General features: G+C 34.5%; 1 protein-coding gene across 1 annotated transcript in view; it reads left to right on the top strand.

Annotated features, from left to right (window-relative positions):
- Positions 1-23,727, top strand: part of LOC132002948 (phospholipid-transporting ATPase IB-like) — a 247,455-nt gene that overhangs the window by 155,358 nt on the left and 68,370 nt on the right. The window contains exons 31-33 of the mRNA XM_059378234.1: positions 11,139-11,200; positions 14,166-14,222; positions 16,862-16,969. Coding sequence (XP_059234217.1) covers positions 11,139-11,200; positions 14,166-14,222; positions 16,862-16,969 — 227 coding nt within the window. The remainder of the gene's footprint in view (positions 1-11,138; positions 11,201-14,165; positions 14,223-16,861; positions 16,970-23,727) is intronic.

Genomic DNA, 23,727 nt, shown 5'->3' with positions numbered 1-23,727 from the left:
AAAAAAAAAAAACTGAGAAAAAAAAAAAAAGAAATTGCCTATGAGAAGGCCTACGTGTCAGATTTAACAGAGTTCAAATTAGCTGATATAAACATGTTCAAAGAACCAAAAGAAATGCTTAAAGGTATGAAGGTATGAAGGCACATCAAACAAATTGTTGATTTAGAGATATAAATTATAATAACAAAATGAAAACTTCTAATTAAAAAAAAAAGAACAATTCATTAGAGTGGCTCAATGGTAGGTTTATGAAACCTGATCTTACTTTAATAGAAAGTATGCAATTTGAAGACCAGAGAGAAAGTAGAATGATGAAAATAATAATGAACAGACTCAGAGATGATAGTCTTTAAACACACCAATATAGGCATATGGGAGTATAAGAATAAGATCAGGAAAAAAAGTAAAATAGGCAAAATATTCAAGGAAATTATAGCTAAAGAGCTTCAAATTAGCTTAATAACATTAATGTGTACATTCAAGAGGGCTCAGTGAACTTTAAGTGAGATAACTTCAAAGAGATCTATATTGAGACACATTGTAGCAAAAATTTTGAAAGCCAAAAATGATGGGATAAGATTAAAAGCAGCAAAAGAACAATGACTCAGGTACAAGGGAGCTCCAATAAGATTTTCAGATGACTTCTCATTGCACCCAAAAAAATGGAGGCCAGAAGGCAGTGGGATGACAAATTCAAAGTTTTGAAAGAATGAAATACCTGTCAACCAAGAATCTTATTCCCAGCAAAATAGTCTTTCAAAAATGGAGGCAAAATAAAGATATTCCCATATTAACAGAGAAATGAGAATACTTATTACTATAATACACACTTTCCAAGAAATACTAAAAGAAGTTCCTCAGATTAAAAATAAGTAAATCCAGTCTACAAGAACATTGGCAAAGGAAATTACGTAATCATGTAAGATGGTATAAATGATATTTCTTCTCTATTTTCATAACTTATTTTAAAAGAAATTTCATAGAAGAGTACATAGCAAAATTTTCATCAAACTATCAAACATGACAAAACTAGAATTATATATAGGGCTATACATAAACACCAAATGGGATTTATCGCAAGAATGCAAAATTGGCTTAACATCCAAAAAGAATGTAAGACATCATAACAATGAAGGATAAAAACTAGATGATCATCTCAATAAATTCAGAAAATGGATTTGACAAAAGCCAATACCTCTTCAGGATAAAAGCAGTCAACAATGTAGGAATAGAATGGATCTTCCTCAATTGATTAAAAAAAAAATCTACAAAAACCACAGTTAACATTTTGCTTAATGGTGAAAGACTGAATGCTTTCCCCTAAAATCAAGAACAGGACAAAGATATCATTTCTAACATTCCTACTCACTATTGTACTAAAATTTTAGGCAGTGCAGCTGGACACGAAAATGCAATGAAGATCACCCAGATTAGAAAAGTAAAATTAAAATGATCTCTATTTTCATATGACATGATTTTATATATATATATATATATAGGATGCTAAAATTATATGTTATGTAAAATGCTAACATTAAAATACTTTTAGAAGTAACAAATTAAGGTTTCAGGGTATAAGATTAATATACAAAAATTCATTTTATTTCTATACAACAGAAATAAGAAACCAAAAAATTATATTAAGAAAACAATTATATTAACTATGGAATAAAAGGAAGAAAATACTTAGAAATAAATTTAACAAAAGTGCAAAATTTATACTTTGAAAATTGCAAAACATTGTTGAAAGACATTAATGAAGACTTAAATGAATGTAAAGATAGCCCATGTTTGTGGATTGGAAGATATAATAATGATACGCTGGCAATAATTCCCAAGTCAATCTAAAGGCCAAAATAAATCATTTTCAAAGTACCATCTGAATTTGCAGAACTGGACAAGTTGATTCTAAAATTTGTATGAAAATATAAGTGACTCAGAATAGCTAAAACAATCTTTAAAAAGAAAAACAAAGTTGGAGAACTCACACTTCTTGATTTCAAAACTTACTCCAAAGCTACAGTAATCAAGATGAGGCAATATTGGAATAAGTATAGATATAGATAATCCAATGAATAAAATTAAGAAATCCTCATATTTATTATAGATATTTAATGAGTATACCAATGTAATTCAGTGGAGGGTGGGAAAGAATAGTTAGTCTTTTTGAAAAATAGTTCTGAAGTAAGTGGATATTCATATACAAGAGTAAATCTGAACATGTAACACACACAAAATACACAAGTAAACCCAAATAGATTATAGAACTAAATGTAAGAGCTAAATGTATCAATATATTTTAGAAGGATGGATAGGGATAAATATTTTTGGCTTTGGTTAGGTGAAGATTCTTAGTTATATGAAACCACAACACAACACAAGTGGACTTGAAAAAAACTTGTGCATCAGAAGACACAATTAAGAAAGCAAAAATATAAAACAAAAAAATATAATAAACAAGATCAATGAAATCAAGAGCTGGTTCTTTGAAAAGATAAGCAAAATGGATAAACCTTTAGCCACTCTTTAATAAAAAGAGAGGACTCAAAGTCCAAGATGAAGGAGGAGAAATACCACCATCACCATACAAATACAAAAATATGAGAATATCATGAAATATTATATGCCAACAAATTGGACAACCTAGAATAAGTGGATAAATTCCTAGAAATATACAATCTTCCAAACTGAAATAGATAAAGGGGATTAAGAGGTACAAACTTCCATTTATAAAATAAGTCATGAAGATGAAATACACAGAATAGAGAGTATAGTCAATAATATTATAATAACCTTGTATTGTAGTAGGTGGTGACTAACACTTATGGTGAGCAGTGACTCATGGATAGAATTATCTAATGTTTTACACCTGAAAGTAGTAAAACATTGTATGTTAATTATACTTCAATAAGTGAAAATACAACCCTTAGAATGGAACAAAACATCTGTCCATTATATTTATAACAAAGATTTCTATCTGGACTATATAAAGAATGCTCACAGCTCAACAGTCCAAGACAAAAAGACCCAATTTTTAAAACATAAAAAAGATTTGAATAGATGTTTTCCCCCAAAGGAATATATAAATAACTAATAAATACATGAAAAGATGTTCAACATCAATAATCATTAAATGCAAATTAAAACCACAATGAGGTACTACTTCATGTCTATTAGGATGGCTATAATAAAATGATATATAGCAATAAATATTGACAAGGATGTGGAAATTGGAACCCTCTTACACAGCTGACAAGAAATGTAACATGGCGTAGCTGCTTCGGGAAACAGTCTGGCATTTCCTGTAACGGTTAAGCATTGAGCTATCTATTATCTAGCAATTACACTGCTAGGAATATGCCCAAGAGAAATTAAAATCTACACCCACAGAAAAATTTGTGCACTTAGCAGCACTATTCATATCAGCCAAATGTTCATTACTCAGTGAATGGATATACAGTGGATATGTGCCACATCCATACAATGGAATAGTGTTAATAAAAAGGAATGAAGTATTGTTCCTGCTACAACAGTGATGAATCTTGAAAACATTATACTAAATGAAAGAAGCCAGTCACAAGGACCACATACTGTGTGAGTCTATTTATAGGAAATGTCCTGACAGGCAAATATATAGAGACAGAAAGTAGATTAGTGTTCACCTAAGGCTAGGGGGTTGGAGGGATGGGCAGTGACAGATAAGGCCTTGGTTTGGGGGTTCTTTTGGGAGGAATAGAAGTGTTCCAAATTGATAATGCTGATAGTTGCAAGACTCTGTTAATATAGTAAAAGCCATTGAACTGTACATTTTAAGTGTGTGGATGAATGGTATGTAAATTATATCTCAATAAATCTGGTTTGAAAAAAGTTAATGAAGACTAATTTCATAATATAGCAAGTAGTCTGGAGAAAAGAATGCTCACTACATAGTAAATAGAATGTATTTGGGGGATCATAGATCATCCTCAAAATACAGAATGGGATCTGAACCACTGTAGTAATAATGATGCAAATCCAGAACCAGAAATACCATGGTTGTACTAAATTAGTATTTCATAGAAATTATGTTGTTAATGTCATATATTAAACTAATTTTCTAAGGCTTTCATTTTTTAGCATTTTTCTCTGAGATTCACAAAAATTTTCAATCTCATGACATTTAACATGTCCCCCAGCATGCACATGCGCGCGTGCGCGCGCACGCGCGCGCACACACACACACACACACACAACACCCTCACATTCTCTATAAGGAATAAGCAATTACAGGTTATTCATGCTTTCTGGGTAGGACAGAGGACTAACTTAAATAAAATAATCTTTGCCAATTTCCTTAAAAGTTAATGGGACTGAATTATTTAACTGCTCACACCTGGTGGAGATCTGGGCACTAATAGGTTTAACACCTTAAACCGATTAAACCTAAACCTAAAAATTTAGACTTAAACCTAAACCTAAAAAATTAATGTTCAAATTTAAAGGTGTTTTCTACATAACAAGCAAACAAACTACATCATCATAAACTTTCACTCACCATTATGAAGTCAAGTGAGGTGACAACCAGTGTTTCCAGGTTCCTACTTTGTAAATTCAGCCAAAATGTGTCATACTAAATGTAACTGACCAGGTTCATGTTACCTACATAGTGTTCTTTATGTTTTAACTTGTATCATATGGAATCAGTTAATGCAAGACACTAAAAATAAGTAGAGAGAGAGGATCATCATCCCTACCATTTTCTACTAACTACAGCATTTCCCAAACTTGTCTGTATGTTAGAATTGGTGGAAGAATTTTTTTTTTTTTTAATTCCAAATCCAGACCATCCCCTTACCAACTGAATCACAATCTCTTTGGTTAGGCCACAGGCATCACTAGCTCACGAAGCTCACCAGAATATTCCAAAGTAGAGACAAGTTTGGTAATTACTGCTCTAGTACAAGTGCAAACAGGCAAGGAATGATGATTTTCCATATTTCAAAAATGTTCTCATTGTTTTTATGTTTTACTATGCTTTGTATTCTATAGTATCAATTCCATTTTTAGTGATTTACAGCTAATGAAAATTTTATTCTAAAAGGTTATTAAATTATTTAGAACTTGGGATATATTTTTCCTTCTTAATTTATTTACAGTGGTGTCACTGACTGCTCAATATCACAATTTTTTACCCACTTTGAGTTCTCCGAGATTGAGGGGGTGTTGTGCAAGTTGCAGCTGGGAATGTCCAGCATCTGTGGTGGTATAGGCTCTTCGGGCAGGAAAGCAGGAGTGGTGATGTGGGCAGGGATCAAGACCTGGGCATGAGATCCTCACAAAAAGGTCTTGAAATGTTCTGTTGCCATAGAAGCCCATTGTATGGGGAGGCCATTTGCAACTTGGATATATATAAACCAGGGACTATAATTTTTCTTGTATGATGGCTTCTTATCAGATAATCTTAAATTAGAAATTCAATGTGACTTAGTGGACCCCATTTTATCATGTATCACTAATCATTTACAACATCACTAAAATATTTATACACTAGTTCTTCATGATTTTATTTTGCCTTTTTCTGATGACTAATCATTTAGACACTCTTAAGTGTGATTGTTTGCTTGGAAGTTTTTCCAAAGTCCTTTGCCCATTTTTTAATTGAATTATTGTCTTAGGGAGTTGCAAGAGTACTTTCTAGATAAGAGTCCTTTTTCATGTATATGTTGTAAGTTTTCCCCTTAATCTATTCCTTGACTAATTTTCTTTTATTATTAAAATCAGAAGTATTAAATTTTAAGTACAATTTATTGAAACATTTTTATGGTCTATGCTTTTCTTTTTGTCCTAAGAAATCTTTTCCCCACCCCAAGTTTACAAAGACTTAATGCTGTTTTCTCTTAGAAGTTTTCTCTTTTTAAGTTTTATGTTTAGTTTTCTGATCTGTTTTAATTTTTGTTTATGGTTTGAGGTAAGAGTTGAGATTTATTTTTTGCATATTGATACCCAATTGTTATAGTACCTTTTATTGAAAAGATTATGCTTTTCCCATGAAATTATGTTGACATCTTTGAGACTGTTTGTATAGATCTATATCTGAAAACGGTTTCAGTGATCTACATGTCTATTTCATTGGTCTGCATGTCTATTCTGGGACCATATTGTCTTGACAACTGTACTTCATATTTAAATCCTGAACCAGGTAGTAAAACTTCTCTGAAAAAACTTGGCTGTTCTAGGTTGTTTGAATTTCAATATGAATTATTAAAAATCAGCTTTTCAAATTCTAACTAAAAATACTGGGATTTAGATTGCAATTGCATTTAATCTATAGATTAACTTCAGGAAAATTGGAAAATTGATATTTTAATATTACTGAGTCTTCCACTTCATAAACATAGTATATCTTTCCAATGATTTAAGTTGTCCTTCATTTCTCTCAGAAATGTTTCAGAGGTTTTTTTTTTTTAAGAGTTTATTTATTTATTTGACAGACAGAGATCACAGGTAAGCAGAGAGGCAGGCAGAGAGAGAGAGGAAAGGACACAGGCTCCCTGCTGAGCAGAGAGCCTGATACAGAGCTCGATCCCAGGACCCTGAAATCATGACCTGAGCTGAAGGCAGAGGCTTAACCCATTGAGCCAGCCAGGCGCCCCTGTTTCAGAGTTTTTAATGTATGGTCTTGGCACATCTTTTGTTAAACATACCCACCAGTGTTCAAGTTTTGAATGCTACTATAAATGATTTTTAGATCTTATTTTCTAATTTTTCATTATTAGTATTTAGAAATATTTTATTTCTTACAATAACTTGCATCCCATGTCCTTGCTAAATTCACTATTTGTTCTAGTAGCTATTTTTTGCTTCATTAGGATTTTCTATATATATAACAATGTTGTTTATGAATAAAAATAGGTTTAGTTCCTTTCCTTTCATTTATTTTTTTCTTACACTGATGCAGAGTCTGTGACCTCCAGAACAATGTTAAATAAAAGTAATGAGTGTGGACATTTTTGCTTTTTTCCTCCTAGGAGGAAAAAATTCTTTTTACCATTAATTATGATGTTAGTTTTTCATAGAGGTCTTTTTCCCTTTCTTCTGGGACTCCAACTACACATCTGTTGGAACTCTTGATATTTTCCCACCTCTCTGTTCATTTATACCATCTTTTTTTTCTCTTTTGGTTCATTTTTAGTTTCTTTTGCCGTGTCTTTAAGTTCACAGATCTTTTATTTAGCAGTCTCTTGCAGTTAATATCAAATCAATGACATTTTCCTTCCATGTGTTAATACTCTTACATCTCTAGATATTCTAATTAGTTCTTTACATCTTTCCTTTCTCTCGTTTTTTTCAAATGCCTGAGTATAACTGTGATACTTATAATAGCTATCTTATAGATTTTTCTGCTAATTCCAACATGTCTGTTATTTCTGTGTTGGTTCTATTACCAATTTTCCCCCTGCTTATGCTTATAGTGTTTCTTCATATATCATACTTTTATAATGGATACTGGACATTGTGAATTTTATGCTGCTGGATATTTTCTGTTGTATACTTTAAATATTTGGACTTTGTTTTGGCAGGTAGTTACATTCCCTATGAATAGTTTGAGCCTTCTAAGATCTGTTTTACTTCTTTGAGTCTAGAGTATTTTACTATAGAAGTCATTTAGTTCCTATACAAATGTTAGCTCTTCTTGGATGTCTACTGAATGTTTCCTATATTAAATGACGTCTCTCTATTTTGGCCCATGGAAATTTGAGTAAATCTCAGCTTTGTATTAGATCTGGAAATTTTCAACTTGCAGTTCTGTGGTAATTTGGTATTCCAAATTGCTTTTTGGTGACCTTAGGAAATTTCTCAGTATATGTATGCAGACTGGCATTCAGCCAAAGACTTATGAGGACCCCCTGTGACTTTCTGGAACTCATTCTTAGCATTGTTCCCTCATTTCCAGTGTTCACTTCTGCGAGCTTCAGCCATCTTGGCCTCTCTAAAATTCAATGTCTGTCTCATCAACTCACTCAAAATGTTGACCCACCTTTGGGTTCTTCCTCTCTGCCACAACTAGAAATTGCCTCCAACTATGAAGTCAGGGCATTGGTAGGTCTCACCTAATTCTTTCCCCCTCTCTCAGGGATCAGTCTTGTGCTGTTTTTTGGCCAGTGTCTGAAAAATGTATTTCGTATGTTTTGTTCAACATTCTAATTGATTATAGAAAGAGGGAAATGACTGTTTCTTCTTAACAGGTGGAGGGAAAAGTCCTGGTCTTGCTAATTTTTTTCTTTTGTCACTAGTCTGTCATGTACTGAGAAAGGTAAGTTAAAGTCTACTACTTCTACTAACATATTTGTTCCCCTTTTGATTTCTCATGATTTATAGTTTAGAAATGTTTGTTATTTGTTGCACCAATATTTCTAGTTGTTTCATATGCATTGCAACTGTACCATTTGGCATTACAAATTTCTCTTCTCTGTCTTGTTTAGTTCTTTTCAGCCTCAGTATCTTCTTAATATTACTATCATTGCCTGTAATTTACTTTTCAAACTTTATGAATTACTTTTTTTTTAGGTCTGTTGTTTTTATACTGCATAGAATTGGGTTTTGTTTTTGAGACACAGAGAGTCATTTTTTAAAAACAGGTTTTGTTTGAAATCTCATTTGACTTTGCACTTCCTGTTTTAATGTATTTTTCTAATCTTTATGTGCTTGGCTTTCTTTGTGGGTTTTTTCTGCATTGTCTTCTCATATTCAGGAAGGTTTGAATTTTTTTCTTAAGCTTGTTTTTATTATAAGTTTATATAGATAGTGCTCTGTTTCTTTGAAGAAATTCACTGGTTTCCAAGTATGATGAAATTATGTTTCCCATCTTTCCATCTCCCTTCTCTTTCCTCTAGCAACCCATTATCTTGAACATGGCATACCTTTACATAAACTTGTAATTTCTTGATTGTTAGCTTTGAATATTCTTTATTGACTCCCAATTATAGATGAGAAAATCTGCAAACTTACTTGACTTCCCATCTAATTAACTTGTACCCCTGGATATTACATAAATTACATCATTCCCCCATTGTCTGGGTGTTGAACAATTATAATTAGATTGATCATTCTAGCACTGTATTGTTTTTCATTTTTGCTTTAATTCTACAGCTAAATATATCAAATGCTTAAAAAAAGTCTTTTTGCTCTGGTTTCACCAATCATTTCTTTTTTGGCTGGTTGTAATGGTGTTTTTTTTTTTTTTTTAATTCGTTGGTGAGTATACTTCATCTAATAAATTTTGTTGCTCTTATAGTAATTTGCTTTCAAACAATTTTCTTTTTCTTTGGTTTAAAGGTTTTATTTTAATTAATTAATTAATTAATTTATGGTGTGAATGGGGGGAGGGCAGAGGGTGAGAGAGAATCTTAAGCAGACTCTGTGCTGAGCACATAGCTCAGCATGGGGCTCCATCTCACGACTCTGAGATCATAACCTGGGCTGAAATCAAGAGTGGGATGCTAAACTGACTGAGCCACCCAGGAGCCCTGGTTTCAAACTAATTTCCAACACATACATTAGACAAATTTATAGTAACCACACATCACATAGAATTTTTTCCTATAGTCTCTTTTAATGGATGTTGTGCCTGCTTCATTTATATAATTTCCTCAAGAAATTAGATTTTTCTTTCCCAGCTACTGGAAGAAGGTTCTTTTAAGGAGAGCAGTTTTGCTGATATTTCGAGGTCTGCTGCCCTTGGCCAGCCTGATACTTACTTTGCACCAGTGCTTTTATCATCACCCAGCATAGTTTCTGTTCACCTTCACTGCTTTGGAAGCCCTCATTAACTTTCTGAGACTGTGGGAGTTTTGTCTCATAGTTTCCCTGACATAGATTCTGTGGAGGTTTTCTCTTTTTGCATCATTGATTTAGTATAATATCTGGAAGGAAAAGAATTTGTTTCACATCACCATGTGCAAACCAGAAGTTTCCCTTTTCCCAACAAAGCTTATAATTTCTCTCTTCCCTTTGTGAATATGTGTCTGGACAACGTGACTCAGTACGGCCTTTCCATGCAGTTTTCTCCCTGTTTCTAGTCAATTACAAGATTATTCTCATCCATACTATCACCCCATTCCCATTAAAACTCACCAAGTTAGGTCTCTCCACAATCCAAACTCAAGATTGTTATTTCCCTAGCTAGTTTAACCTGGTCCACATACTTACCTAAAGTTTCTCTCAATGAGATGCCTTAATATTCCAGTACAGATAATTTTAAGAAAGGGTATGAGACTTGTGTTTGTTTTTGTTTTTTAAGATTTTAATTCTTTATTTGACAGAGAGAAAGATCACAAGTAGGCAGAGAGGCAGGCAGAGAGAAAAGGAAGCACGCTCCCAACTGAGCAGAGAACCCAATGTGGGGCTCGATCCCAGGACCCTGGATCATGACCTGAGCTGAAGGCAGAGGCTTAACCCTCTGAGCCACTCAGGGGCCCTGAGATTTGTGTTTTTTAGTGGGTTCTAATCAAGAGAAAATGGAGTAAGTGAGCTTCTGAATGAGTATTAGGATCCAGAATTTATACCCTCAAATTTCCATATCAACCAGGACCATAAACACAATTATATATTTGGGAATTTTTAAAAGTGAAAATAAGTGAAAAAATCATCCTAATCATGAGATAGTTTTAAGCCTTTATACAGAATGAAATTCATAAGTTATAGCAGACTTAGCAATAAGAGAATATGAGATTCCATTGTAAATTTAAATTATCTGTTAGGTTGATTATTTTAGTAATCCTGGAAAAGAAAAAGAGTGAAAAGTGTGTTTTTAAAATGCTTAAAATCATCGCCTTGTTTCCTAACAGCACTCATGAGATTGTTCAGACTTTCAGTTTGCCAGACGGTTTATATGCATGTGAAACTAGGTCTCATAATCATATTCATGTACTCTTTGCAATTTATTTACTCCCTTTTTGCTTAATATATCTTTGGAGAGAGTAAGAAATGGAAAAATGTCACAATCGTGACAGGCAAAGCAAGCATTGTTGTCACTTTAGAAATATGACCAATAATTGAGAAAATTTTTGGTGGCCAGTATGGGTCTTTTTAGCAAAAATAAATTCCAATCTATTGTTTCAGACTCAATAAAGATAAAAAATGACTTTTTCATCTTTCAGATATGGTCTTACAAGGGGGTTACACTACAGACTACTTGTTTCTTGGAAATTTTATTTACACGGTAAGATCAATTGCTTTTTCTAGTTTTTAATTGGAAAATTCAGGTATTATAAGGATGTCATAAATTTTAAATCTCCCTGATGCTCCAATATCTTTTCCAAGAAGGAATTATTACAATGGTTGCATATGCATGTGTGTATATGTGTGGGAGTATCTATACACACGTATATGTATAACTTCTAGAAATATGAAATACATTTAACAAATGTCTATGTCCTCCCTTTTTTTTGTACAGTTAGGGAGGTACGTTCCATAGCTTGTTTTTTCACTATACAATATACCTTACTGATGGCTTCAAGCCAGCCCATAAATATCTACTTCATTCTTTCAGAGCTGCTTTTGTGAATAACTCACCACTATTTATTTAGCCAGTCTCCTAGTAGTGGGCATTAAAATCGGAGTCCTTTGCCATTACCAACAATCCTGCAAAGGTTATTCTTTTATGCCCACGAGTAAGTGTATCTGTAGGATAAATTTCCAGGGGTGTAATTGCTGGATCAGAGGGTATTGTAAATTTTGAAAATCATTACTAAATCATTATCTCCCAAAGAGGTTATTCTTATAACATCTAGTTATGAGAATATCAGTTTTCCCAAGCCCCTATGGGTGGTAGGTAGTCTTATCACACTTTCTGATCGAATGGTAAAATTGTATTCTATCATAGTTTTTGCCTTGAAGAAAAACATATTTGCATGAAGTGAGAAAACACTTTCATTTCTTCTTTTGTGAAGGCTTGTTGAATTACTTTAGCAGTCTTATTAGTTTGCTGGTCTTTTTATTACTAATTATTCATAGATATTTATATGTTAAGGAGATTAATTTTTTTCTCATATTTGTTACAAAAATATATTCCCGGTTTTACACTTTCACTTTTCGTGACATTTTTGTCATGCATATATTCTTCCTATTAGTTTTATGTGGTTACATTTATTGATATTTTACTTTATGGCTTCTGAGTTTTGTGTCTGCCACTAGTTTCTTACTCATAATTCTAAAAATTATAGATGCATATTTAATTTAGGTTATCTCTTTGGCATGGAAGTAGAAACATATTCCTCTGCATGTTATTCCTTTTCATTTAACAACATATTTTGGAACAAGAAAACTAAAAACCATTTTTCCCCATGTTGTTTCTACGTAAGAAGCAATGTATTGGCATATTGCCTCTTTTCACTTGAGCTGGTTGTCTTTATTATTTCCTGTTACTGGGTATAGCTTTAACTCGATATTATATAGGCCTAAACATCAAGTGTGATTAGATAGAAGTTTCTTATTTATTTGGACATATGCATACAGCAACTTTCCTTCTTTTCAGACCTCCTCACATACAGATATGTATGCATATATACAAATGGATATACAGTCCTTGTTAAGATGCCAGAGTAACTTGATCTCATGGAATCTCTCTCTCCAAAGGAGGGGGGGGATATAGATAATAAAGCCACCACTAACAAATTATAGCGAAATAAATTTAGCACAGCAATTAAAGAAGGAAAGGGGACTACACCAATGCTAAATACCTCAAAATGAGATGCCAAAGGAGAAATGGTAGAGTTGGCAGGGTCAGCACAGTGAGATCATTAACTCAGCTTTGCTGATACACTGTTTCCATGCCAGTGGGTGGAGGAACTAGGCCCAAAGATAGTGCCTGGAGGGATACAGTAAACCTGCAGGGAGATAGAGGCCACCCTAATGTTTTCAGGGAATTAAAGAAGGCCAATGGAACTAGAGCACAGTGTGAACCACGTGTTGGGAAAGGGAGGTTCAGGATAATGGCAAAGATGAACTTGGAGCAGTAGGTAGAGGCCAGGGCCTTGGCAACTTTAAGGTTTTGGAATAGTTTAGATGAGGTGATGGAGGCTAGCTAGAATGCTGACTCTAGAGCTAGGGAATGAACATAAAGTCTGCTTCAAAAGCAGGACCTTAAACACTCAGTGTATATCACACATTAGTTGTTGCACAGGAACCCACACTGTGACAAAGCAGACTTAATGAAACACCAAGAACTTTTTTTTTTTTTGAGACTAAGAATAAGATGAAAAATAAGACAGTTGCTCAGTATTACCACCTCTTTCCAACACTGTGGAGGAGTTACTAATCAGCACAGTAAGAAGATGAAAAAAGGAGCACAAGCCTTGAAAAGGGGAAAAATTGGTTTTCAATCAGAGATGATTACGTGTATACACAGAAAAAGCAAAAAATTCTACAAATAAAATATTACAACCAATAAAAGAGGTTGGCAGTTTGCTGGCTATTGGCCAATGTTTTAAAAACCAATTATATTTCAATATACCAGCAGTAAATATTTAGAAAATTAAGAAAAATTATATAGTATTTTACCATAGTATGCAACAAAGGAAAAACACGAACAAATTTAACAAATGATGTCCAAGACCTCTGAAGAAAATTATAAGACTTTATTGGAGACATTAAGAACATCTAAATGGAGAAATATATCATGCTCATTAATTGGAATACTCAAGACTATGAGGAAATCAGCTCTCTTCAAGTTGATTTATAGATTCATTATAGTTCCAATCAAAAGCCCCAGATGCCTGATGGGCTATTTCTAAAATATGTATATATGAAATGCAAAAGGCCAAGAATAGCCAAAATGCTCTTTATAATGATTTCAATCTACCCTGTTCAGCTGTGCCTTTTATCACTTGGGTTTCTAATCAGAAAGAAATCTTCCATGCTATTTATAAAGAACGTAAATATATATATATGATATAAGCATGATTTTTGTCATATGTTAAAGGGCTTCTACAAATGAAACATTAATTGAACAGTACTACATTCTCTCCTCAATTAAAACCTAGCAAAACCTATGAAACCAGAATTCACTGGACATGGAGAACAGGGATTGGGTGGAGGCAATCAGGAAAGAGGGAGGTGACCTGAATTCTAATGGAAAATTTAACACATTTTTCCAATCTGTTTCCCCTTCTCATCTCCTTGCACAGTACGTAGTTGTTACTGTCTGTCTGAAAGCTGGTTTGGAGACACAATCTTGGAATAAAGTGAGTATTCTTCAGGGTACTTCCTCAATCCAGTATAGTTGTTTGCATGTTGATTTACTTCTAAGGTTTGGAAAAGTGATAAGCATTTCTCATCTTCCTATTTTACCTACCCTCTGTTTTGCATATTCAAGTGATGATTTAAACTGGATGGCGGCATATTAGCAATCTAATGTCTTAAAATATTCATTTCCCTGCCTTACATCTTAGAAATAGATTCAATTTATCATGACATTAGAGATTCTTACATTAGCATTACATGAGATCCTTAATTCATTATTATTATCAAGGAACAGAATTATAACAGAAAATTTAGCAAATACAGAAAAAGAAAGAAATTCAAATTGCCCATACCTTTCAGTATCAGTGACATGGACGTTTTGATTTTTGTTCTATTCTTTCAGTCTTTGTTTTATGTGTGCTTGGTTTGGTTTTGTTTTCATAAAAATAGAATTCTAAGTTAGCTAATATTTTGTAATCTGCTTTTTTCACTTAATACTAGATCTTCAATATTTTTCTATATCTTTAATATTTTTATCTTATTTAATGACTATATAATATTTTATCACCTGGATGCTTATTTACATTATTTTTAGAATAATTGTTCTAGCTTCTGTTACTATAAATAATATATAATCAGTACTGTTATGAACACAGATGTACGTATCCTTAACAGTCATGAGTAATAATTTCCCTAAGATATTCTTAAAAGTAGAACTTCTGATAAGTAGAATGTTTTTATGAACTGGGCAATAACTTAAGTGAATCTATATGTACATGTACACATATATACCCATAAATAAATTGCTTTCCAAGTTGTATTCAAAAGTTTATGAGAGAAAATAAATTTTTATTAGCCTGTCACCTCTGGAGAGCTTTGATTATGTAGTATATCATGTATTTCTTCTCCAATGCAATCAACATAGAGTTCTCACTGCTCCTGTCCCCAATGGAACATCAACACAATGTTGGGACTGAAGTGTTCTGAACAAAAATATTTTATTAGCATTACATAAGGCACACCAATTGTATGTATTATACTACCTTAGGTTACATAAATAAATGATGATTTCCTATTCCTCCTTTTTAATTATTGTTAAATTCTCTTCAGTAAGAGTGCTCCTTTGATCCATAACCATCTATACTATCTACATATGGTGAATATCATTTATGAATAAGGTAGTATTTCAAGGCCAAAGCAGATTTAACAAAACTTTTCTGGCCTACGAGCTATGAGGCTCCTGCCCTCCAGCTCACATGTTAGATAGGAAGGAACCTGGGGACTGGGGCAGGAAGAAAATAGACTGGTTCTCACTTTCAGTCATAAGATACTTTGCCCCATGGGGAGAGTCTAGTACGGGCCATGCTTCTTCACTGGGGAAGAGAATGCTGGCAGCCACTGTTTAGGTACAGAGAATGAGTCAGGGCAGAGGGAGATAACAAAATATATCTCAGAGCAGCAATGGTGGCTTGTTCTTGCCCCCAAGGGGATGGTCCCGATGCAAACCTACCTGAAAATACTCTTTAAGCCACAAAAAATGCCTTGCATTGCAACTCATGTGTTAATGCCAACAATAAAGGAATGGTTGCATGAAAATACACTGAAGTGTTTGAAAAGTTTAAAGTTCACAGTCTTGATCTGATTCTCTTTTCCATCATCTCCTGCATGGTCATAAGAGAGAGTCCATAGGAGTCCAGTTTTATTTAATCAGAGAAATCCTCTGAGTAAGAGATTATTTCTAAAGAGCGTAAAAACTACCTCTGAAAATGACTCAAAGAAGAAACAATAAATACTCTGACAAGTAGCAGATGGGGTCTTTTCCCTCCATATTTTTGTTGTTCAGGTAGGATTAAGTAGCGAGCAGTACCTAATAGAATGAGAGCACTTGAGTCCTTTATAAATCATCTCTTGATTCATTGATTTATACACAGAGGGTAACTCTGAGATGCCCTGCTTAGCCAGGTTTAGAATGCAGGTCTCCTATTCATTTTCCTTATGATTCTTCTGCTAACACAAATCATACATGGCAACTGATCAGATCAACAGAAGGACCGACTTCCTTAGCATTAACTATTAAGAATGTGTCACAGTTCCAGCTCCAGGCACAGACTGTGATCCCTCAACCAACATCCTCAATCTGAATGACAGACATCTTTGATATGCACAGAAGACCTTCCAGTTTCAGTCAATCTAAGAGTCACAACTTCTGCCATTGATCCAGAATTATTCATGCAGAATAGATATGATAGGGTCAAACTTTTTCTGTTCAAACTTTTTTTTTCTGAAGAGATCTTTGTTTTAATAAGTAGACAGAAGCAGAAGTCTCATTGAATAATCTATCAATTGTATGAACCAATTCTGATTAAGAGTTGACAGTTTCCCTGAAGACACTGAATATCACTTGGCTTAGGTGACAAGATAGTTGGTTTAGATGCTTTAAACAACGGCTCCTTGAATCCACAGCAAAATATTCTGAGAAGGCTCTTAGAAAGGAAGTCTCAAACATTAAGAAATCAAAAGATTTTTCTTCATATGAGTACATATGACCTAGACAAATGATTTTGTCAGTTGATAGAGTCTTTTTTTTTTTCTTTTAAATGGAAAAGGTTGAAGTGTTTCTGTAATATTTTTCTTTCTGCAGTTTAGTCATATCGCCATTTGGGGAAGCATAATTATATGGCTGGTGTTCTTTGCAATTTACTCTTTCGTATGGCCCACCATTCCTATTGCTCCTGAAATGGCAGGACAGGTTAGTTTTATTAATTGTCAGTGGTGAGTATACTTTACAACCCTCTTGAAAACCTATGTTTGTTAATAATAAAAGCTTATGTTATCTACTCTCAAAGTAATTTGGAAAGAAAATATAAAATCAAAGCAATTAGAAATAGTTGGTGATCCAACTAAATTCTGGTTGATGTTTTAAATATTATTTTAACTAAAATCTCATTACTTCAAACTATATAAGTTAACTATGGTTTCCAAAATTTCTATCTTTTGTGCATAACTGATGAAAGCTATGATCACTTCAGAATCATCTAAAATTGCTAATATTGTAATTGTGTTTTTTCATGTAATGTACTATGTGCTATTTGTTACTTGGAAAGGATGCATGGCAACTAAGAAAACATTATTTGAAATGTTTAAGCAGAATAGACATTCCTCGGAGCTCCAGGAGCTCCAGCTTCTAAATATTTTAAAGTCTCGTGAAACTGTTATTTTGCTTATGTTAAACCTCAGAGGTGATATACTTTTTAGATTTTTATAATTATTTACATATTTCTAAATTCTACTTTGCCTATACTTATAATGTGGGATTAAGCCTATGGAACTTACAAAATGGATCACAGAATTACATGATTGTAGAACTAGAAATAGCCTTGGTCCAAAGTCAGTCACTTACCAAATAGAGAAACACAGGTCCAAAATTGCCCAGTTCAATCCCTGTCTGTCTACCTGTCTGTCATACTCACTGTCTTTCTCTGTGGAAACAAGAGATGACCTTTGTACCCCTGGCTTGAATCAGCCCAATTCTTAGGAAATAAGGATTTTAAGAGACTTCCTGTTTCAGCCATGACTAAGTGGCCAGTTTTGGAAAAGTCTGACAAAAACAACTCTAAAAACTGAACAAGATATAAGAATTATTTGAAGACATTGGCTAGAAACCAACAGAGTAATACTTAAGGATATGATTCTTGAAAGAAGGGAAGCCTTTTTCTTCCTTATCCTAGCATGTTCCTATGAATATTTCTCAGTTTGCAGTACAAGAAGAGGAGCCCAAAGTTTATGCAGTGATCTGATTGGGAGGAGGAGGTAGAATTCAGAGTTTCAGGATGCTGAAAAGCCTGTACTAGAGACAAAACCCTCAAGAAAGACGTAGTCATAGAGAAATGAGAGGCATAGGCATAGTACTTTGATAGCGCCAAGTGTAGTTTATTTTGCCATTAACTATCATGGCCTTATTCCCAGAGCATAGTACTCTCTTCTGATTTGAGGCATTTACTCCTAGGGCACAGCTTCTCTGGGATCTCAAGAAGACCCTGGGTGGGGGCACCTGGGTGGCTCAGTGGGTTAAGCTGCTGCCTTCGGCTCAGGTCATGATCTCAGGGTCCCAGGATCGAGTCCTGCATCGGGCTCTCTGCTCAGCAGGGAGCCTGCTTCCCTCTTTCTCTCTCTGCCTGCCTCTCTGTCTACTGTGATCTCTCTCTGTCAAATAAATAGATAAAATCTTAAAAAAAAAAAAAAGAAGACGACAACCCTGGGTGTTCACCAAGGGCATTCCCATTTGGCAAGTCTTAAACTACAACCTCTGTCTCCCCAATATTGGGTGGGCACCAAGTCTGGCTTGATTTTTCAGCTTGTTCTATGTTTTCTGCTGAGTCTTAAAGTCTCAACCTATACACACTCTGTTTCAAAGTCAATCCAGGGGCACCTGGGTGGCTCAGTCAGTTAAGGACCTGCCTTTGGTTCAAGTCACATTCCCAGGGTCCTGGGATTGAGCCCCCCATCAGACTCCCTGCTCAGCTGGGAGTCTGCTTTCCCCTCTCCCACTCCCTCTGCCTACTGTTCCCCCTGCTTGTGCCCTCTCTCTCCATCAAAGAAATTAATAAAATCTTTTAAAAAATTTTAAAGTCAGTCCAGGAGTTAAGAGCAATTGACATACTTTATATGTCAAAGGGAAGTTGGACATTATGAACTAAATGAAAATGAAAACATGACATGTTAAAATTTGTAAAATGCAACTGATGTAGTACTTAGAGGGAAATTTTTAGCACTATATCTGTGAAAAAGAATGTTTTCAAATAAACAGCTCTAGCTTCCACATTAAGAAACTAGAAAAAGGACAAATGAAACCCAAACTGAGAAGAAGAAGGCAAATAAAAAAGATAAAATGACCAAATTATACAATGGGCAAAATACTCAAATAGATACTTTACCAAAGAATATACATGACTAACAAAGCAAATGAAAAGATGCTCAACAGCATTCGTTGTGAGGTAAATACAAATTAAAACCAAAATGAGACAGCAACACACAACTATTAGCATGGATAAAATTATAAAAATGTCAGCACCAAGAGTGGATGAGGCTGTGGAGCTACTGCAGTTCTCATATGCTGCTCATAAGAATGTGAAATTGGAAAGCTGTTTGACAGTTTCATAAAAGTGTCATGTACATACACCATAAGACCCCGTCATTCTACTCCCTGTGAAAGCGTATGTCCACACAAAGACTTGAATATGAATATTCATAGGAATTTGGTTTGCAATGGCCAAAACTAGAAACAATCCCCAAAAGTGAAATGACAGGTGAATGAAAAGACAAATCACCATATTATTATGAATATTATTCAGTGATAAAAAGGAAATAACATATTACTCACACATATGACAACATGGATAGCTCTCAAAATAATTACGTTAAGAGAAATCAATCAGGCCAAAAAGTTTACAAAGCATATGGATCTGTTTGTAAAAATTTCCAACAAATTTATAGTGGCAGAAAGCAGATCAGTGGTTAACTGGAGAGAGGGTAGTGGGTGGCACATGGCCGGGAAGGGCAGGAGGGGACGCTTACATTGCAGGATAAGGAGAATCCTGGTGTGCTAGTTAGAGTCTTGATTGTGATAATGATCTTATGAGCATAGTGGATGTCAAACATAGCAAACTGTTCACTTTGAATACGTTCCGTTTATTGTAAGCCAATTATGTCCTGATAAAGTGTCTTTAAATAATAAAATATTCCATCCACGTTGTTGCAAATGGCAAGATTTCAGGGAGACAAACCATAAGTGACTCTTAATCTCACAAAACAAACTGAGGGTTGCCGGGGGGAGGGGGTTTGGGAGAAGGGGGTGGGATTATAGACATTGGGGAGGGTATGTGATTTGGTGAGTGCTGTGAAGTGTGTAAACCTGTTGATTCACAGACCTGTACCCCTGGGGATAAAAATATATGTTTATCAAAAATAAAAAATTAAAAAAAAAAAAGAAAAAAAATAATAAAATATTAAAATGAGCCCTAATTCATAAAGGTGGTGGAATAAGTACTATAGTAAGGGAATGGTGATAAGCTCATCTTGTTCCCATTTAAGAGAATATTTAAATTGTCATAAAATTTGTATTATAATTGAGAATGTCAGTGAAAAACAGAGCTTTTCCCCTAAGATCAGGAACAGGCCAAGTATGTCCACTGTCACCACTTCTATTAAACATAATACTGGAAGTCCTAGCTACAGCAATCAGACGAGAAAAAGAAATAAAAAGCATGCAAATTGGTAAGGAAGAAGTAAAACTGTCACTATTTGCAAATGACATGATACTATATATAGAAAATCCTGAGGATTCCACCAAAAAAACTTACTGGAACTTATAAATGAATATAGTAAGGTCACAGGATACAAAATCAATATACAGAAATTGGTTACATTTCTATACGCTAATAATGAATTAACAGAATGAGAAATTAAGAAAACAATCCATTCTCCCAAACCCCCTCCCCCCAGCAACCCTCAGTTTGTTTTGTGAGATTAAGAGTCACTTATGGTTTGTCTCCCTCCCAATCCCATCTTCTTTCATTTATTTGTGTTTTGGTGAGTGCTGTGAAGTGTGTAAACCTGGTGATTCACAGACCTGTACCCCTGGGGATAAAAATATATGTTTATAAAAAATAAAAAATTATATTATATTAAAAAAAAAAGAAAAAGAAAACAATCCATTGACAATTGCACCCAAAATTAAAAAAAAATACCTAGGAATAAACTTAACCAAAGAGGTGAGAGTTTCATCACTCTGAAATCTATAAAACACTGATGAAAGAAATGGAAGATGATAAACAAATGGGAAGATATTCCATGCTCATGGATTGAGAAAACAAATATTGTTAAAATGTTTGTATTACCCAAAGCAATAAACACATTTAATGCAATTCCTGTCAAAATACCAACAGGATTTTTCACAGAACTAGAACAAGTAATCTTAAAATTTGTATGGAACCACAAAAGACTCTGAATAGCCAAAGCAATACTGAAAAAAGAACAGGGGCACCTGCATGGCTCAGTTGATTAAGCATCTGACTCTTGGTTTCAGCTCAGGTCACGACCTCGTGGTTGTGAAATCAAGCCTAATGTCAGGCTCCAATCTTGATTGTGGAACCTGCTTAAGATTCTCTCCCTCTCTCTCCCCTCCCCCCGCCCCCACCCAGCTCTCTCTTTTTCTCTCTCTAAAGAAAAAGAAAAAGAAGAACAAACACAGAAATACCACAATTGCAGATCTCAAGATACTATAAATCTATAGTAATCAAAGCAGTATGGTACTGGCACAAAAACAGACACAGCAATCAATGGAACAGAATAGAGAACCCAGAAATAAACTCATGATTATATGGTCAGTTAATCTTCAACAAAGGAGGCAAGAATATGCAATGGAAAAAAGACATCCTCTTCAACAAATGTTGTTGGGAAAATTGGATGGCTACATAAAAAAGAATGAAACTGGACTTCTTACACCATACATAAAAATAAACTAAAACTGACTACGTATTTTTAAAGATTTTTAAAGATTTTCCTTTGAATGGGACATACTTCCCTATTTCTTTTGTGTTTTATGAATTTTTAGTCAAACACTGGAAATTAAAATCTAATAATGTGGTAACTCTGGAAATAGCATTTTCCCTTTTCCCCAGGGTTTGCTTGTTTTGTTATTTTTGTTTGTTTGTTTATTGTAAGGCTGCCTCTGTGCTGAGGATTAATTTGAGGTATATACTTAATGTTCTCTTAGGTCCTTCCTGACTTCTCCCTGGGCACAAGTGGTCACTTTCTAATTTTACTTGTATATAGAGATGGTTTTGAATGTCCTAGTTTTGAATTTGTCTGGCTCCTAAAAAGGGGAAAAAGTGGGAAAAAATGGAGTGGACAAAGAGTTTCTGTGTCAAAGGCCTTCTGAAGTCACTTCAGTCAGAGGGGAGGGGCTTGGAACAATGCAGGGATGTGCAACAACACTTGCGGTCCCCCACGTTGCACCTCTGTGATCAGAAGCAGCAGTGATCAGAGCAAAGACTTCCAATATTTGGATAACAGGTTTCTTTCCCCTAGTCAGTTTCCCCTATCCTGTAAGCAAGATGCTCCAGAAATATGTGCCACTTGACTGGGAATACATGATGGGTAGTGCTCCTGCACTAAGAGCTGAAATTGACCAAAGCTAAATACAATTTACCATTCAAGTCACCCCCTGTAATATGCAAGCCTTCGATAGATTTCAGAGTTCAAAACCAGACACATTCTATGAGTGCAGTGTTGTTGTTTAGGGCAGAGACAGATCCCTATGGCTTCTTATTCTGCCATCATCCTAGAATCCTGTTACTTATTCCTGCTCTAATCTTTATTATTTCCTTCCTTTTGGCTGTGGGTTTAGTTCTTGTTCTTCTAGTTCTTTAAGTTTTTAAGTTAGATTGTTTGAGATCCTTTCTTCCTTGATATAAACATTTATTGCTATAAACTTTGTTCTTAAAATTGCTTTTGCCATACCCTGGTTTTGGCATGTTGTGTTTTCATTTTTGTTTGTCTAAAGATACTTCCCAATTTCCTTTTTTGTTTCTGAACTATTTTTGTTGAGTTTTGTTTTTTAATTAAAATATAATTAACCTACAGCATTTTATGAATTTCAAGTGTATAACATAGTGATGCAACAACTCTACATATGTTATCTTGTGCTCACTTCCAAGTGTAACTACCATCTATCAGCATACAATGCTCTTACGATAGCCTTGGCTATATTCACTGTGCTATACCTAAAGGTATTAAAGGTATTAAAATACCATGACTTACTCATTCCACAATTGGAAGCCTATCCCTTCCACTCCTTTTTACCCTTTTCACCAATCCTCTCATCCCCAGCTGTCTGGCAACCACCAGTTCTCTGTATTTAGATTTATTCATTTGTTTTGTTTATAGATTCCATAGGTAAGTCAAATCATATGGCATTTGTCTTTTTCTGTCTGATGTGTTGCACTTAGTATAATACCTTCTAGGTCCACCTGTGATGTCATAAATGGTAAGATATCATTCTCTCGTTTTTTTAAAAGATTTTATTTATTTATTTGAGAGAGAGGCAGTGAGAGAGAGCATGAGCAAGGAGAAGGTCAGAGGGAGAAGCAGACTCCCTGTGGAGCTGGGAGCCCCAAGCGGGACTCAATCCTGGAATTCCAGGATCAGGACCTGAGCCGAAGGCAGTCGGCCAACCAACTGAGCCACCCAGGTGTCCCAAGATATCATTCTTTTTATGGCCAAATAATAGTCCATTGTGTATATGTATATATGTGTATGTATACACATACATACACGTGTGTGTGTGTACACGCACACCACTTCTTTATCCATTCATCTATTGATGAACACTTAAATTGCATCCATATCTTGGGTATTGTAAATAATATTGCAATAACTATAGGGATGTATGTATCTTTTGAATTAGTGTTTTCCTTTTCTTTGGGTAAATACCTAGTAGCAGAATTA

This window comes from Mustela nigripes, chromosome 15 (genome assembly GCF_022355385.1).
Source record: "Mustela nigripes isolate SB6536 chromosome 15, MUSNIG.SB6536, whole genome shotgun sequence".
Classification (NCBI taxonomy): Eukaryota; Metazoa; Chordata; class Mammalia; order Carnivora; family Mustelidae; genus Mustela; species Mustela nigripes.
This window is presented reverse-complemented; position numbering and strand designations above follow the sequence as displayed.